Source organism: Rosa rugosa, chromosome 5 (genome assembly GCF_958449725.1).
Source record: "Rosa rugosa chromosome 5, drRosRugo1.1, whole genome shotgun sequence".
Lineage (NCBI taxonomy): Eukaryota > Viridiplantae > Streptophyta > Magnoliopsida > Rosales > Rosaceae > Rosa > Rosa rugosa.
In genome coordinates this window covers 20,186,568-20,204,896 of record NC_084824.1, presented here as the reverse complement: position 1 = coordinate 20,204,896, position 18,329 = coordinate 20,186,568, and the positions used below count along the sequence as shown (strand labels likewise).

The following is an 18,329-nucleotide window of genomic DNA, read 5'->3' as shown; positions in this document are numbered from 1 at the left end:
ATTAGTTGGGAGAGGGTGTTTGTAGAGGTTTTTTGTTATAGTTTGCTTACCTGTTTTCTTTCGTTTAATAAAAAAAAAAAAATTGTTCATGTCGTTTTGACACTGTTAATTCTGGACCAAATACTAAAACCAACCCCGTTGAAATATTGTGGAACACCATAGAAGTTTGATGACTTTGATCTACTTTTGTTTATTTTTCAGGTATGAGTATGACGTGACAAAAGGTACCTCTTACTACCTAGAGTGAATGAGACCTCATTAACTCAGCTTTACTTGTTAATAATTGAAAGAGGGAGCAGATTAATAATTGTCACTTGCCTTCAAATCAATCATGTTCCATTGAAATCCATGATGTCATGTGTACAGAGCAATAACTGTGGCTTAGCTAACACCCCACTTGACCTGGTTGAAATTAATTTGTTTCATTCTAGAACCTCTGGGTTCTGTAGTATATGCAGCAGCAGCAGCAGCAGCAGCAGCAGCAGATGTAGAAGAACGAACATTTGGACATAAAATGAGGTACCCAAGGTTGCAGAGAGGTTGGTACCTTGGAGATAAAGTCACTATTCTTTTCCAAGGACCTGTCTATGAGGTCATGGAAACTTGACAAAGCATCATAACCACCAAGAAAACAACTAAGGGATGGTCCAAATTTGCAACTCTTCTTTTTCTGCATTTCGGGTCTTTAATGTTGTTCAGCCCCAAAGGCACAGTACCATTATGGCAATAAGGACCCAAAACAGGAAACCCAAAGAAACATAGGAGAAAGGACACACACCACTAGCCCAAAACAGATTGGTTGCGTAAAAGAAATGCCTTAGTTTTAGAAGAATGTCTAGCTCCGACTTTTTCAAGGTTGGTTGCGTAAATTTTTTGGGTTTGGAGGTGTATCGAGGCAAAAACAAATTAGATAGTTTGAGTAAGAATGCGAGTTGTATTAAGGATCTAATTAAGTATGTGCACGTAGATTTTTTTCTGAAAAATATGGCTAGAAAGTTTTGTTGAGGAACGAGGATAATCAACTATATCACATCTCAAAGCAATGAACAAAAATCATGTATTTTACACTAGGACCATAAACGTTGCAAGAAAGTATTGTATCCCTATCATATATGCAAAAGAGACAAGCGTTCAAGAAATGAGATATGTTACAATTTTCAAACGATATTTATTGACTACACATAAATCATTCCGGCCTGGATTCATTATAGTTTTACATTTCTGTTGACAATGAAACTAGTTACTTTGTTTTTTTTTTTTGAGAAAAAGAGCGGTGCGGCAGCCCTCAAGCCTTGATAGCCTTAAATAAAGAAACTGTTGAATACAAGGGGGGGACATTGAGCCTACACCCCTGATTACAATAAGTAGCTGGAGAACATCCTGAAATACTATCCTGAGTCTCTACTAAACGCTTGTACTCAACAAAGCACCAACTAGCAACGAGCGCTCTACTGACGACTCTATTTGTTTTAACTGCTTTAACGCAGCGGTGACACAACGGAAAGATAACTTGATCTGCAACTCGATTACAGCAAAGCATAACTACCATACGCACAACTTTCCTATCATGATGTCATTGGAAACAACTTCCAGTGACACTTAGTCTCACTCTGCTACTAGGAGGCAGCGACCATTTGCAAGTACAAGGAACTCGCCGCCTACCTGGAGCAAAACTGCCACAGGCCACTGGCTCCAACCAGAACACGGTTGGAGCTTATTTCCGACAAAGCAAAAACAGAAACACTGCAAGTAACTAAAACACTGAAGACAACAACAACAAATAAAAACAAATAAACGCCAAGCAACATGGCCCTGACACAAAGGCCTGGCCCAACCAGTGGCATGACCCAGACACAAAGGTCCGGCCCAACCACCGCTCACCACAAACAACTAGCGCCGCCGTCCACCTAACAAGCTGCCAGAGAGCTCCACCGTCCCGTCGCCTTGCACTGGACCGCCGCAACGCAACGCATCCCAATGCCACAACACCGCCACCACACAAAGCCGACCGTCCCAAAGCCTGGCCGACGTCAGAACCCAAATCTCAAAAAGACGCAGACCCACTATGGGCTCATCTCTGCCACAAGATCGAAGACCCAGCCACCGCCAAGCACCCAGAACCAGCCGTGACGCCCGAAGCCTCCGCCGCTGCTCCATGTTCGGTCTCCCCCACGATCGGAGAAGAAGAGATCCAGAGCGCTCTTCCCCGTCCGAGATGCAGCCGCTATCCTCCATCTCTGATCCAGGCCTCCACCATAGCACCCAGAAAATCGAGCAGATCTCGATCGATCTGCTCCCACCGAGCTCAAACACCCTCACACCAAAACCAAGACCGCAGCACCGCCATGGGACCACGCCGCAGGGCAGATCCACCATCCCCTCCCAGACCGGAACACAGCGGCAGGAGCACCGGCGGTGTTCGGCCGGGAGAGGGCTCGCTTGAGTTTCCCTTTTTTTCTTTTCTCCGCGCGTGGGGCGCGTTCTAGATTTTCTTGGTTGTCTGTTTTTTTTTTATCCTAGTTACTTTGTTGCACAAGCGGGGTTGGAAACAAATCTTGAGGGTACCACTTCAGTGCAAAAGTTTCTTCATATCCTCCACAATCACACCATCTAGTTGGAGTTAACAAGCCTTGCAACCTCAATACTTGATAAAGTAATCTGGGGTTCACATCCAAAACCAATTGGCAATGGATGGAGTGGCCCAAACCCTTATAAACTCATAGGCAATGTCCCATTTTTCCCATGTGGGATGTATATATTCTCAACATGCCCCCGCACGTGTGGCGAATTTTCAAGCCATACACGTGGACAACTTTTGGGTGACGTGGAGCCTGTGTGCCCGTTAGGCATGCACACGTGGGTAACCCGCTCTGATACCATGATAAACAGCTACAAGCGTGGCCCGTGGCCCACCATTGTACCGATACTGTCCCAACTTAACCACCCGTTAGGTGTTGGGTTTTAATCACAAAAGGCCTCGGTACAATTGGGTGAGATCCACCCACTTATAAGTTATATTTTATTTGTCATTTTTCCAATGTGGGATCTTTCATCTCCAACACGCCCCCTCATGTGCAACCTAACTCTAGGTCTGCACGTGAAATTAATTAATCCAATTTCCACATTGGAAATTGGGACACAAGTCTCATATCGAAGACTTGGTCAATACATTTCAAAGCCCACATTGGACACTTGGTAATTTTGATGGCAATACAAGGAACCCCAATTTGGGCTCATGATACGTGCCTACGTGGAGACGCAATTGGAGAAGGACCCGCTTTGATACCATGATAAAGTAATCTGGGGTTCACATCCAAAACCAATTGGCAATGGATGGAGTTACCCAAACCCTTATAAACTCATAGGCAATGTCCCATTTTTCTCATGTGGGATATATATATTCTCAACAATACTATCCACCTCACTCTCCGATGGAAGTATACTCGCATCAAGAGCAAATCTTATATCCGCTTTTAGTGCCATCAATTCAGTTGCCAACTCACACTAATCTTTTGCATCTTTTGAAAACTAATGATTAGACATTCAAGTTTAAAAGCGGAATACATAAAACTAGAAATGCATTTCTAGTCATTTGGGATTCAGTTAATACTATAGTACTAGACTGCTTAAATTAGAGTCTCAACTATTTTGGTATTGTGGAAGAGTTATAATTAAGCAAGATGCTCTCTTTTGAGTTGATTTTCATGGTAGAAGATGCTCCTATTTAGAAGAGTTCTCTGTGCACAATGCCAGCCACCAGATATTCTGAGCTAGCCAGCCACCAGATAGAGAAGTAGTGATTGTAGGGATGATCAAATTTTTCAATATATGGCATTTGATGAAATGTGCATCTCTGGTCTTCTGTACATGTGACACGTTGTCTCTAGTGGTCCCAAAAGCACAACAAATATGTCATTTTCTCCAACAACCATTCCCAAGCATTCATTGGAGGATTGGAAAAGGATTCAAGGGAAAGAAAAAAGATGGCTTTAGTATCAAACAGGCATCATCCAACCCAATTTAAGTCTATGCAACTGGAATATATGTCACCCACAAGTTTACCTTAATTTGCTTTAATTAAATTTGGATTTTGAGTGGTATCTAGGGCACAATAGTGCATTAGTCACCCTCATTATGTATCTTGCAAAGCAACAACTAAAGATGGCTTTCTTTGAACCTTCTTCTATCAATCACAAGAAGTGAAGACACTATCAACTTAATAAGGTTTAAATTGAGGTCTTAGTGTTTGTTTTTTCTTTCTATTTGAGTATTTTTCTTTTCTTTCTTTCTTTTTTCTTTTGGTTACAAGCGGGGCTTAAAAGATCCATACAAAAACAACAGAAAAGCTAAGAGTTAGAGCAGGAGCTTCTCCTTGTTCTAAGGACAGCAGATGAGTATTTTTCTTTTCCGGTAGTGAAGATCTTTTAGTCTCTGACATAGTCAAAAACAATCAATCCCAACTAGTTAGTAATAAAGAAAATAGAGAGGAGGCCTCAAGTTTGATACATATGTTATGTGGGTTTCGAACGTAGAATAGAACATGAATATATGAATAAAACGAAACACTTGTGACCAAATCACATATTCAGAGTTCATCGGACTAAAACGCTTGGATAGTCCAGACAATTACGCGTAATTAATTTGCTTTACTATTCCAGATTTAATAAGTTGTCATAATATTATGGCACGTTTACTTACTTGGAATGAAAAATAATCATGAATCGGAGACAAGTGGAATTGGAGAAGAAAGGAATCGGTATTGATTCTAGAGGAATGATTCCTAAACCCATCTCCCCCCTTCGTAATCGAATTCCTGAGTATTCAGGAATCGATTCCTGATAAGGAGGTGGGACCTACATCCATTCCGATTCCTTCATGTGTTAGTAAACGCAGGAATTCTTTTACCCGGAATCATTCCGATTCCTTTATGTGTTAGTAAACGCAGGAATGTTTTTACCCCGTAATCATTCAATTTCCTTCCAAGTAAGTAAACATGCCCTTAGTTAGCAATAAAATCATTCTTAAATGACAAATAGTAAATACGTGACTTTCCTTGTATGGAGCTGGGGAAGAAAGAATAAAAGAATTTGCCAACCTTATCTTTAATACACTAACCCAAGCTTCTCTTGGAGCCTCCTAAGGGTCCAAAAACTATTTTCCTCCACTCATCGACACCCCTATCTGCTAAGGAAAAGGCAACAAATCTGTTGCCCATCAACCACTATTCTATATAGAAGCCCACACAAAATACCCCATCTATTTTATCTCTCACTCTAAAAAGCAGCACCAAGTCTCCAACTGAAGTTGCAGAACCCAGTTCCGGCCTTCCTGAACCAGCCATTTTGCAGCATTCCTCAGGTCAGTTTTTGTTTTTGTCCCAACTCTCCATGAATTGCATCTGTTTCCTTGTATGAGAGAAGCATGAGAAATATCTACTAGACTGTAAATAAACAGTGAATGAATGCTGGGTGAGTCAAGACTTCAGTTAACAGTAACAATGTCTGACCCAATTAGTCACATTCTTGCCTGAACCTGATACTGGTGCTAAAAGTTTGAGTCTTGGAGACATGGTAGATTGATAAGTACTGTATTTTTTTTTTTTGAAAGGAAGTACTGTATTATCTTTTTCTGTGTTTGTTTGTTCTTTCTTTGAAATGCTAAAACTGGTGACTTTAATTACCTCCGTTTTTTTTTTTTGGGAGAAATAATAAGCTTGTTTTGCTCATTTGGTGGGCTATAGTTTGTCTGATTCAAAGAAAACCATATCATTTCCCTTCTTTGGTATAAAACTATAATTTGCTTAGTTGGATTGGATCACTCATTTTATGAACAGTAGTCTTTTACGTCATTTCCCTCTCAAAGGTCCCTTTTTTAAGGTTTTTTTTTTTTTTTTTAAATTTAAATTTTTTTATTTATTGCTAGCAATAAAATTTATGACCTACCAATTATTAGGTACCATGTCAACTTTCCCCTCCTTTTCTCCTAATAATCCTTTCCACTTGTCCTAAACAATTTTGATAGCCAAAATATGCTGCTAGCCTGCTTCTAAGCAATGCATACCAAAATGTACACTATATGTATGGGCCCTATATGTATATGTATATGTACATGTACATGTACATGTATGTGTATTACTAAACCATGATTCATTCAATCACAAAGAGAATATTGTCTAAAGCTTAATAAAGCCAAACTGATTTGGTAATTAGGATAAGAAGCCATGTATACAAACAACAGCTAAACATTGGGTTGAGAGTAGCAAGAATAGGTGATGTAGTAGTCATGCCCAAATAAAACAAAAAATGATCTCCATTAAGCGATGAAATCAATTTCAAACAATTGTATATAAGTAGAAAATTTTGGTATGTTACATTAATGAAAGATTAGTGTATAAGGCAGGGATTGAAAAACCGATCACTCCTGGTGTAAGCTGTAGCAAAAGTTTTAGCAGGTGACCATGTCCTTCAATTTTAAGTTTATAATTTAACTGTTGTTGCAGAACCAAATGATGGTTTCAGGTTTCTTAGTTTTGCCTAATTGTTTTATCTAATTTGTGATGTTCGATGTTGGAGTTGGTGTGGATCTGGATGATAAGATTCCTTCCACTTTCGAAGTCTTTGGTAGTGGTTGTAAAACGGAGTGACTTATTCTACACCAGATTAGATCAAAGTGTCTGACAGACACTTGAAATATGGCTGATTTCTAACCCCTATACTATGTTTTCCAGTGAGGAGTAGGCCAAAATGGCACAGATTTTGGCTCCAACTTCACAATGGCAGATGAGAATTACAAAGAGCTCAATTCCTTCTAGTCCTATGACAGGAAAGATGTGGAGTTCTCTAGTGTTGAAACAGAACAAGAAAGGAGCTGCTAAAAGCTCTAAGTTCAGAGTTTTTGCCTCCAAGTATGAAGACTATACCATAAACAGGGTCGAGGGTTTACTAAATTTGGACCTTACTCCATACACGGACAAGATTATTGCCGAGTACATTTGGTATATCTCATCTTCTCTGCTAACATCTGATACCATCAATAAAGTTTTCAGCTTTTTTCTCACTGGATTGAAACTGGAATCCAAATTTTCAAAATGGAAGTTAGCTAATTTGGGCACTCTTTTTTTATAAGTTGGACATCATGGTAATAAGAGAAGCTCTTGCATTTAATTCCTGTAAGTTTACCACCAAAAAGCTATCTTGATGTTATACCATATTGGAACAGGATCGGAGGGTCTGGTATCGATGTGCGTAGCAAGTCAAGGGTATGATGAATGTTAATACCTTCTATAACATTTTGAAAAAGGTTCTGATTACTCTTATTCTGATGTATGTTTTTGTTTACAAATTTTCAGACGATATCAAAGCCTGTTGAACATCCGTCTGAGCTTCCAAAGTGGAACTATGATGGATCAAGTACTGGACAGGCACCCGGTGAAGACAGTGAAGTGATCTTATAGTAAGATCTTGATTACATATTTACATGTTTGGTTGTATCTCTTCATTCTTTCACGAACATGATTTTTACTTTCTATTTCCCAGCCCTCAAGCGATATTCAAGGACCCCTTTCGTGGTGGCAACAATATATTGGTAGGCATCATACTAATACTTAAATACAAAAATATTACATTATAAGAAGAAAGCTTAAGATATATAGGCACACTATTACAACCATCGACCAAAACTTTAATATCATCCTATGTGTTTTACATAGGTAATTTGTGACGCATACACGCCCCAAGGCGAGCCTATCCCAACAAACAAACGGCACAAGGCCGCTCAGGTTTTTAGCAACCAGAAGGTTATAGATGAAGTTCCATGGTAATTCCTTCAAAGATTTTGTCTTACATCCAAGTTCCATAAACATGAACTGAAAATAGCCTCTATGTATTGACAGTATCTGCAAATTTCATATTTGAACTGAGAAAATACTGATTTCGACTACTCTCTCAGGTATGGGATAGAGCAAGAGTACACATTACTTCAATCCAATGTGAAATGGCCTTTAGGTTGGCCAGTTGGAGGTTATCCTGGTCCTCAGGTTGTTATTCTTTTCGACGTCATGCCAGTTCAGCCCACATATTCACGTTTATAGTAATTGCTAGTGTCCAATAAAATAATTAACATGCATTTTTACTGACTAACAATGCAATTTTTATTTATCTTAGGGTCCCTATTACTGTGGTGCTGGTGCAGACAAGTCGTTTGGCCGTGACATTTCAGATGCTCATTACAAGGCTTGTCTATATGCTGGAATCAACATCAGTGGAACCAATGGGGAAGTTATGCCTGGCCAGGTTTTCCTCTTGACATCACTCTCTTGGTTTCTAAATTCAACTAGAGTAGCCTGGTTCATCAGTAATACTTGATATTATCATGCAGTGGGAATTTCAAGTTGGTCCTAGTGTGGGAATTGAAGCTGGAGATCATATCTGGGCTGCAAGATACATTCTTGAGGTAACTCATCATTCCCATCTATTATTGGGCATGTGAAAGACTGTAAAGGTCACTTCAATGAAGAAAGACAACAATGGTCAAGAATGATCTCCACCAGATTCAGTCTGGTGATTTCATTTTACTCGTCCTTAAACTTGATGGCAGTATTGCATAAGGTATCATTCAACTGGTGTTTCTTGGGTGCTTTCTATGATTTACTCAACTACTGTGTGTGTGTTTTTTTTTTCCTTCCCTTACCATCACAGAGGATCACTGAACAAGCAGGTGTTGTTCTCACTCTTGATCCAAAACCAATTATGGTAATATAGTTTTGAGTTCTCCTATGTACCTAGGTTTCTGTAAGTATGCGTAGATGAATGAACCTAACCTCCATTTTGCATTGACAGGGTGACTGGAATGGTGCTGGATGCCACACCAATTACAGGTATTTGGACGATACAACATTCATGGAATGAAAGTATGTATAATACAAAAATATGCTACAGAATGTTTAATTATAATTGCTTTTACAGTACAAAGAGCATGAGGGAAGAAGGAGGCTTCGAAATTATTAAGAAGGCAATTTTGAATCTGTCACTTCGCCACACAGAGCATATTAGTGCCTATGGAGAAGGAAATGAGAGAAGGTTGACAGGAAAGCATGAAACAGCCAGCATTAATCAATTTTCTTGGGTATGCATTAAAATTGGTGGCATTTTGTATTGATCTTTTGATTAAGGAGCCGAAATGTTTTCCTTTGTTAGCTTGCTAATAAATACCTCTAACTTGAACTGGTAGGGAGTGGCTAATCGCGGTGCCTCAATCCGTGTTGGTCGTGACACTGAGAAGCAAGGAAAAGGTACCACTTTCAGCACAATTTTTTAAACATTTTCAAAGAGCTCTGACTTATCATGTTAGTATTCTTAAAACTTTCTGGAATTATCTTTCTGTGTTTGCTTCCAAGACAACCAGTATGTTATTGCACCAAATTTATGATTTTCCATAAGGGAGGAAAAAGTTTCCAATTCTTTCATCAATGCCACATGTATCATACCGAAGTATGATCTTGGATTCTCTGCATGGATTTTTGGTACTTGAATGTGCTTGCTTGGATCAATCCCTAGCCCTTCATTACAAATCCAATGGAGGTGGTACATGTTTGTGCATCCCTCAAAACAACTAGTAAGTGTATGAATGCACGTTCCATTTGCCCTCACACCCTTGGAATTGTAATGGACTGTGAGTAAATCCAACCACATCCAAGCTTCATGAAAATCAAAGCATATATCATACCTATATATATATATATATATAAATATGTGTGTGTGTGTGTGTGTGAAAGTTGAGGTCAACATATGGAATTCACAAGCTCTAAAGATATACAAGTTAAACTGGACTTTGTACATGACTGGATCGCTGAATCTTTTGATATTGCTTTACTGTTCTCTTAGGTTATCTGGAGGACCGCCGTCCAGCTTCAAACATGGACCCTTACACTGTGACCGCACTGCTGGCAGAAACTACACTCTTGTGGGAGCCAACACTTGAGGCTGAAGCTCTTGCTGCTCAAAAACTAGCATTGAATGTCTGAGAGACCCAAGTTAAATAATCCGCTGGGGCATAAGATGCTGTTTCAATTGGAATAATGCTGGGTGTTGTGAAGTGTTTCTTCTCTACTTTTAAATGCTTCGAGAAGATCCTTTTTAAATAAAGGTCTTATGTGAATGATCCTTTCATGCTTAGTATGGTTTTCTCATATTGAGGAAACCTAGTAGATTGATCGGATGGTCATAATGAAATTCATGCGACAGTTCATTGGAAATTTCACTTGGCATATGAACTCTGTATTGCATTGTTGACAGGCTAATTTTGACATGTTGGCTGTTCTTTCCTTATGAGCTTTGACTTTGATCTATCATCTTTTTCTTCAATAAGACTAGGGAGAAATGGGGAAGAAACTAGAATCAAGTTATTCTAATACACAGGAGGAATGGGAGAATTCAATACTCATATGGTTTGTGCATAGCAAGGAATTTTAAAAAATAAAGGGAAACTTTATTCTTTGCTTTGTGTGCTTAGCAGGGAAACTTTATTCCAGTAAAGTGCCTGCCTTGCAGAACTCATATGGAGAAAGAAGCCAAATTTCTTGAATGAATTATAAACAAAAAGGATTCTTTGCCCCTGTATGAGGCAATCCCAATGATGGAAAGGAATGTAAGCCATTTCTTTGAATAAAAAAAACGCTTTAAAAATAAGCAAGAAAACATTCAGTAAACTGCTTGATTGTATATGTATATTTCTCTCCTCTGGAAGGCTGACAGTATTCAGTTGTCTTCTACCTATCTCCAATCTTAATCTAAAGCCATGGTTGCTGGAGGAGGGGCAAAATCAGCAGCCTATGTTCTCTTACTTGTTAATCTCGTTATCTTCTTCATTGTGACTGTCATAGCTGCATGGGCAATGAACCATGGGATCCAAAGGTCTCGTGAAACAGGTAACCTTTTTTCGGTACATTTGACAAAGATAACCGATTGTATATCATGGTTCTAACCCTTTTGGCATATTTATTGCATAATGCAGCATCTGTTTTGTCCATACCATTGCGCATTTTTCCAATATACTTCCCATTGGGGAATATGGCAACCGGTTTCTTTCTGATCTTCTCCCTCATTGCCGGTGTTGTTGGAATCGCCACCTCACTTACCGGACTTCATAACGTTTTTCAATGGGATGGCCCCAGTTTACACACAGCTGCTGCCTCTTCTCTTGTATCTTGGTCCCTCACTCTTCTTGCCATGGGGTAATGAAACTTTCTACTTCTTTATTTTCTTTGTGTTTTTTTTCTCTGATTGTTTGAAAACCTTGACTACACCATAATTCAATATACTACATCTCCAATGTTCTTGTTTCAGATTGGCTTGTAAAGAGATTGAACTTGGTTGGACAACTGGGAACTTGGTAAGATGCTGCTCTTTTTTTTTTGTTTAAATATTTATTTTAATGTGAAACTCTGAATGAGAACTACAGATTTCCAACCTACAACCACTTGCAAATTTAACCAGGGTTATACTAACATCAAACTAAGGCAAGGAAAAAAAAAACAGACAAAAATGTTCAAAAAACATATAAGCCAACAAAATATATCAAGTTAATGCATTAGCTGTTAAAGTTCGCGATAATAGGCGAATGCTTTGCTTTTATATGACGTGTAAAACTTCATTTGCTATATGCGGAAAACTATTGAAGTTTCAACTCACTGATTCTTAAAACAAACTACACATTATTTGCATGTAGTGATCAACTAATTATGGTCTTATTGTATTGATACACAGCGTACTTTGGAGACCATGACCATAATTGTGAGTGCAACTCAATTGTTTTCTACTTGTGCAATCCAAGCAGCTGGAGTTGAAGTGGCTATTGCAGAACAAAGGGATCGGACTGGAGCAAGACGTTAATCCCCATGCATGTTGTTGATCTACAGACTACATGATCGAATTATTAACTTGATCCATATTGTTGTTATATATATCTATGCACTGGAATGCGTAACATTTTCTCACCGATATTATTAATTTTACATTTTTCTAACGCGGGACTTTAGCAACACAACCCCAATAATCTCAATTTTGGGGCACTTTCAAATTCAAGTCCAGTTTATCTGGGGCCCTTTAAGTACTGAAAACTTTTCTATTAAAACTGCATCTGCTATACAAACTAATAAAACTAGATAACACTTGAGAGAAACTTAATTCTAACCAAAATGTGGAAACTTAATATTCCTCATAAAAGAAAAGTTTTCTCTTGGCAACTGATTAAAGGAAGACTGAGAACCAGAGATATGATCTTTACAAATCTTGCTATTGATCGAGTTTTTCCTTTCTATTACAATCAGCCTGAATCTTTGGATCATCTTTTCTACCACTGTTCTTACTCTCAAGAAATTTAGAGACTATCGGGTATCAGTTTTCAGTCCTCTTCTCTTTATATACCTTTTTTAGTCGGGCTCAGGTATGCTAGAAATCAATTGATTTTTAAAAATGTCAAAAAAAAAAAAATCCAATTTAGGTTGTTTAATGCAGCTGCAAATATGATGAATGGTTTTTTTATTTTTTTTATTTAGGGTTTAGGGCTGGTGGAGCTGCCCTCAAGCCTTGATTAATGAAACTGTTGAATACAAGGGGGGGACATTGAGCCTAAACCCCTTTATTACAATAAGCAACTAGAGTGTGTCCCGAAATAATATCAGGAATCTCTACAAAATACTTGTATTCAAACAAGCACCAACTAGCAAAGAGCGCTCTACTGGCTACTCCATTTGCTTTGACATAGCAGTGACATAACGGAAAGATAACTCGATATGTAACCCGATTACAATGTAGCATAAGTACCCGCTTTAGCACAACTTTCCTACTATGTTGCCGCCAGATGATAAATCCGACTTAGCTTCATCCTGCCACTATGCGGTAACGACCATTTGACGATGCCAAAAGCTCGCTGCCAACCTAGAGCAGATAAGGCACATTGAGTGCATACTCTGGCACAAGGCCCTACTAGTTCTACACAACAAGTGTAGACTCTTATTTCACGCCAAAAACACGACCTAAATACATAACTGCAGTAAAAGAAAACATTAGTAACATAACTAGCTAAGACCAGGCCCAAAAAGAGGGCCCAAGCCCTAGCAACAATCCAAGAAAGGAGAAACCCACAATCTGCCAGCCGGGCCAGGCCCAAATTTATCGATATCGAAACTTTCTCGATATTTCCATTGAAATTTCCATTTTCCGAACCATCGATATTTCCTCGATACTCGATATTTTGATCATTAGCATGAACGCTTGTTGATTCTTTACCTAGTCATCCAATTTAATAACTTATAAAGATGGAGGTCAGGTGAGAAAATTTAGACATTACCTCCAGTCCCCACTACAGTGCTTGTCCTGGGTCTCACAGTCTACTCACTGCACAGCTCAAGAATGGGGTCGAAGAAAATAGTCATTCTCAAACTCGTTGGAATTTGTTCACTGTTGAACACACTTTTTGATCCAGTGTGAGTTTGACATCCGCTTCCTCTTTTTCCTATTAATTGTTTATATAATGTTGTCATAAGTCATATATAACACATGCCAATTTATATTTGCATAGATGGATCTGAGCCTTTCCGACCTCCCCCTTTCTCTTTTCCCTCCATCGATCTATTACTTGCATAGATTATTTATTTATTTTTAAATTGTATAGCACATGTGTGAGTCTAACTCAGAAAGACTCTTTTAAGAAACATCAAAATTTAAAGAGTGTCATCCGAATATGGAAACAAAAGTCTCAAACTCGTCATCTAAAAATAATTAGACATTGAATCACAAACTAAATCGAAATCACTCCGAATGTTATATGTGTTTAAAATGTTATTAGAATTTTTTTTTTCTACAACTGAAACTGTCACGCCCCGAATTTTGAATAAAGGAATTCAAATCTGAAACGCGAAACTTAACAAGCACAAGAAAACACATAGAAAATTCTTCGATTAAATTAAGCGATAAAACAAACCGTGCTCACCAACATCAAATACGGACTCGTTCTTTAGAGTCACATTAATGTACAAAGAGTTTACAAATTAAACTGATCGACAATTCAATAAGTAAACACACTCTCCACACAGCGGAAGACTAATGTAGGTGGCCGGAATCGGAAGTTCCGATCTGCGTCCAACGCATTGCCGCCGCCAAACTTCCCGGCCTTGCAGCGCCCTCCACAGCTCGTTTCTTGCTCCAATTCTTCCACAGACTTCAAGAGGAGGATGAAGCGAAGAGATTATGATAAGAATCGCGGCCTATGGTGGCCGAACGGTGGAGAAATCGGTCGGCGAAGGTGGAAGGCCGATAGGGGCTCGGGGAGAGAGAAAGCTTTCCGAAAATGGAAAGTTGGTATTTTCTGATATTTTCGGATTTTTTTCATATGTAACCAAAATGGAAACTTTTTCCGATGGCCATAACTTCTTCATGCGAACTCCGATTTTCGCGTTCCACATATGCACGAACTCGTATCGATGCGCTCTACGACTTTCGTTAAGGAAGTTCTCAAAAAATCTAAACGTATAAAAAGTCAACCCTTGAATCGAACATTTCGAGCGAATAATTGATCGAAATAATTTCCGCTCCACCCTCGAACTACGAAATCCCACTAATAAACACTTTATAAATTCCAAGAAATTCCAAGAATTTAATAACGAATTTCCGGGGTCTTACAGAAACACTAAGAGGAAATCAACTTCCTTCGCCGAACAACCAAGTAACCAAATAAGTAATAAAGACTATAAATTCATCTATAGCTTCTTAGAGGAGTACACGATTGGTGAGATCCTTGCTCTAATGAAACAACAAGTTGTGGAGATGTTTGGTTGAAGAATTCACTTAGTTTTTGCTGGACGAATGTTTAAAATATCAGTTTGTTTGATGACTTGAACGTTTTTACTGTTTCTCTTATGCTTACTTTCAATGTTTGATGATATATTTGAAAAACTGCTATCAAGATATCTTTTTGTATGGTAATTGGTGGTGTGTTGCTTTGCTGATCCTTTCTTCACTTTCTTGTCAAAAAAAAAAAATATGTCATTTTCTAACAAGATAAGATATATATATATATATAATTAGTTAGTTTCTCGTTTATAGGAAATATTCAGTTAGGAGAGGATGACAGCAATAGATTGATGTTGTGCATCCGAATATGTGTAGAATGACATCATACACTCCTTTTATATGCGTCTTCATCCAATTCCCTTTTTTTTTTTTTTTTTGCTACAAACATAGTGAAGTTCTTCTCTTATCAACTATCAAAGAGAGAGAGATTTAGATCAATATCTCAACAACTACAACTCCAAGATTGCTATATTTTAGATCAATATCTCAACAAGCCTTGAAAAACGCTTTTAAGAAACATCAAAATTTAAAAAGTGTCATCCAAGTACGGAGACAAAAGTCTCAAACTTGTTGTCAAGTCTAGAAAATATCTAAAAATAATTAGATGTTGAATCACAAACTAAATCGAAATTACTTTGAACGTTATATCTGTTTAACATGTTATTAGAGAAATTTTCTTCTACGACTAAAATACTAAGAGGAAATCAACTTCAATCACCAAACAATTATGGGTGCGTCCTGTAACGTTTTATAAAACAATTTTGAAAAAATTGTTTTGCAAAACAAAAATTAAAAATTAAAATATGTATTTTTAGGATTTAAGAATGCGTTTGGTGGCTAAACTTTGAAAAATATTTTCTGAGAATGAAAAACAAAAAACGAGTCTAGTATAGAAATTTTAAATGTTAACAATAGTAAATATATGTTCGTTAAATTTTTTGGATAGACCAATAAAGCTTTTCAATGAAGGTAATCATATGACTAGAATTGAGGAAACACTGATATATCGTTTTGGAAAAGATAGACTAAAATTGATTCCGTATTTAAGATAGAGTTTTCGTTAAATTAGGGATTCAGTGCGCCGAACGCGATCTTTGGCTGTTTTAGAATTTGAAATACAGAAAACAGGGTTTGGAAACAATGCCGAACGCAACCAGACTACCTTTTTTGCCAAGCTGCTACAACTCTGGTTTTTGCAAATGGCTTCTCTTGTCGTCGGTCTTGTTTTTCAGGGTGGTTTTACCATATGGTCTATCCATTCTGGCTTGACTGGGGATGAAGTCCAGAAGATAGGCCCGAATTTATATATTTTTGAAGTTTGTGATCTAGCTTCACTTAAGCACATTGAAGGTGTTGAATCTGAGATGCTATCATGGCAACCCAAATCTTTGTCTGTTTTGTCAACACCAGAGGCTGTTAATGGTTTGCTAGGTAGCTACGACTCTTCGTTTATACTCGGGGGCATCGATTTTTCTGGCATCCATATGCTTGTTTTTCATGGAGAGGAAGCCTTACAACTATGCAGCTATCAATGTTGGGGTGCAAACTGCCCTGGGTGTTCTCAGTGCATGCTTTCTGCCTGGGATGAGTGTTGACGATGCAGGCCTTATTTAGTGTGATCATTTTTTTTTTTACAAAACAAGGAATTACGAAATAGGTATAATCATGAGATAGATAATAGGATTTGGAATCCACAATCCAAAACAAGTTAACAGGAACAACGTTCATTTGCACATAAACATTACAACCTCTAATAGAAATTTAAAAAGATCCAATCAAACAGCCTAATATGAGATGACGACCCTCTCCTGCCAGTCATTGCCCAACCTCTCCTCAAAGGCAAGTCGTGCAAGTTGACCAGCAGCGTGATTCACAGCCCGATCCACCTTCACCCACCTCAGATTCAGGTCCGCCAGCCGCCTGACTGCAGCAGCATCCGCCTGACTGCAGCAACATCCGCCTAGTGACCGGCCACGGAATCGCCGAAGAAATGCATCTCAAAGACCACATTTCCCAGCTCCAGCTGTTGCTCCTCCGCCAATCTCACCCCAAAAAGACACGCCTTGGCCTCCGCAACCGGGGCAGATGAAGCCACACCAAGATCAACACCAACAGCTTCAAGACTACGTCGAGGACCACGCGCAACAGCAGCAAAAGCAACTTTGTTGTTGGACTTGCACCAGTACGAGCTCACATTCACCTTTATAGCTGTCGTTGTTGGATTCAACGATCAGTTTGGTCGTTGAATCCAACAACGACTCATTTAATGGGTTTGTCTTTATAGTAGGTTTAGACTCCTTTCATCCTTGTCTGAACTATGTATTTAACGATAGTAGGTTTAGACTCCTTTCATCCTTGTCAAAGTTGACTCCAACAACGACTCATTGAATGGGTCTGTCTTTATAGTAACTTTAGACTCCTTTCATTCAACGATCACACTGAATAAGGCCTGCATCACGACACTTTGTGCATCGTCAACACTCATCCCAGGCAGAAAGCATGCACTGAGAACACCCAGGGCGGTTTGCGCCCCAACGTCGATAGTTGCATAGTTGTAAGGCTTGGGTGTTTTCACTTTGGCCTCTCCATGTAACTCCTTTCATTCTTTCTAGGTTTCTATCTTTTGATTTGCCCAATTTTTTTTTTTTTAATACTATGCTTTTGTTTTAGAGTGTTTTTTTTTCACAGTGAAATTCATGGTGAGGGCACAGGGAGAGGATCCTCTCCTAAGCTAAGTTTTTACCTGAGCTACCTAAGCTTTATCTAAGATGAAGACACATGGCTAATATCACATCTAAGGGTCTACATCTCTTTTACAATAATACCCATTCAAGCTTCAAGATTTCTCAGTTCGTTCTTATTGTTTCCTCCATTGTTGTCTCTCTCTCTCTCCTCTCTCTGTCATGCTCTCTCTCTCTCCCTCCCTCCCTCCCTCCTCTGTTTCTATCTTTATGAGGAGCACAAAAAGGCAAAATTAAACACTAGGGGTCAATCCCAATCGACCCATTTGGCTGAAACTTTAGTGGAAGAGAAAATCATTGTTCATTTCTTCTTTAATTCAATGATGAAGAGAAAACTCATCTATCTGGATCTAGCTCAAAACTCTTCAAGTTCAAATGATGAGAAGAAACTCTTGCATCTTCCTCTAACCCCCCCCCCCCCCCCCCCCTCCTTCATACCCATTGAAACCCACTTGATTTATTAATACTTGTTTTGATTAGTTGATGTTTATATTGCTGAGTGAAGTAGAAGAAGAAGGGGAGAGAGAGAGAGAGTTGTGACAGGTGGTGAACGAAAGAGAAGAATGGGATAGAAAGAACGAAAAAAAAAAAAAAAAACTAGAATTATTGTTGACCATTGGATTCATTAAAACCACGTGTCGTTATCTAGTGAAAAGGTTAGGAAAGGACAGAAATGAGCTTAGGAGAGGATCCTCTCCCGAGGGCACAACTGTTGTTTACCTTTGTGCTGGTGTTGGTG

At 38.7% G+C, this 18,329-nt stretch overlaps 2 protein-coding genes across 4 annotated transcripts; both read left to right on the top strand.

Annotated features, from left to right (window-relative positions):
• The first annotated feature begins 5,185 nt into the window (after positions 1-5,185).
• LOC133708564 (glutamine synthetase leaf isozyme, chloroplastic) lies at positions 5,186-10,325 on the top strand. Of its 2 annotated transcripts, none has more exons than XM_062134039.1 (14): positions 5,186-5,358; positions 6,728-6,994; positions 7,219-7,258; positions 7,349-7,452; positions 7,536-7,584; positions 7,709-7,815; positions 7,948-8,035; positions 8,163-8,291; positions 8,377-8,451; positions 8,697-8,750; positions 8,838-8,875; positions 8,964-9,123; positions 9,229-9,289; positions 9,882-10,325. In XM_062134039.1, the coding sequence occupies exons 2-14, from the start codon at positions 6,744-6,746 to the stop codon at positions 10,019-10,021; spliced, it is 1,296 nt and encodes a 431-aa protein (XP_061990023.1). In that variant the 5' UTR covers positions 5,186-5,358; positions 6,728-6,743; the 3' UTR covers positions 10,022-10,325. The 2 variants fall into 2 exon arrangements, with proteins under 2 accessions (XP_061990023.1, XP_061990024.1); XM_062134040.1 differs by lacking the exon at positions 5,186-5,358 and adding an exon at positions 6,306-6,451.
• Positions 10,326-10,471: 146 nt separating this feature from the next.
• LOC133708565 (membrane protein PM19L) lies at positions 10,472-12,010 on the top strand. Of its 2 annotated transcripts, XM_062134042.1 has the most exons (5): positions 10,472-10,644; positions 10,793-10,924; positions 11,011-11,230; positions 11,343-11,388; positions 11,763-12,010. In XM_062134042.1, the coding sequence occupies exons 2-5, from the start codon at positions 10,795-10,797 to the stop codon at positions 11,886-11,888; spliced, it is 522 nt and encodes a 173-aa protein (XP_061990026.1). In that variant the 5' UTR covers positions 10,472-10,644; positions 10,793-10,794; the 3' UTR covers positions 11,889-12,010. The 2 variants fall into 2 exon arrangements, with proteins under 2 accessions (XP_061990026.1, XP_061990025.1); XM_062134041.1 differs by lacking the exon at positions 10,472-10,644 and having other exon boundaries at positions 10,657-10,924.
• Positions 12,011-18,329: the final 6,319 nt, after the last annotated feature.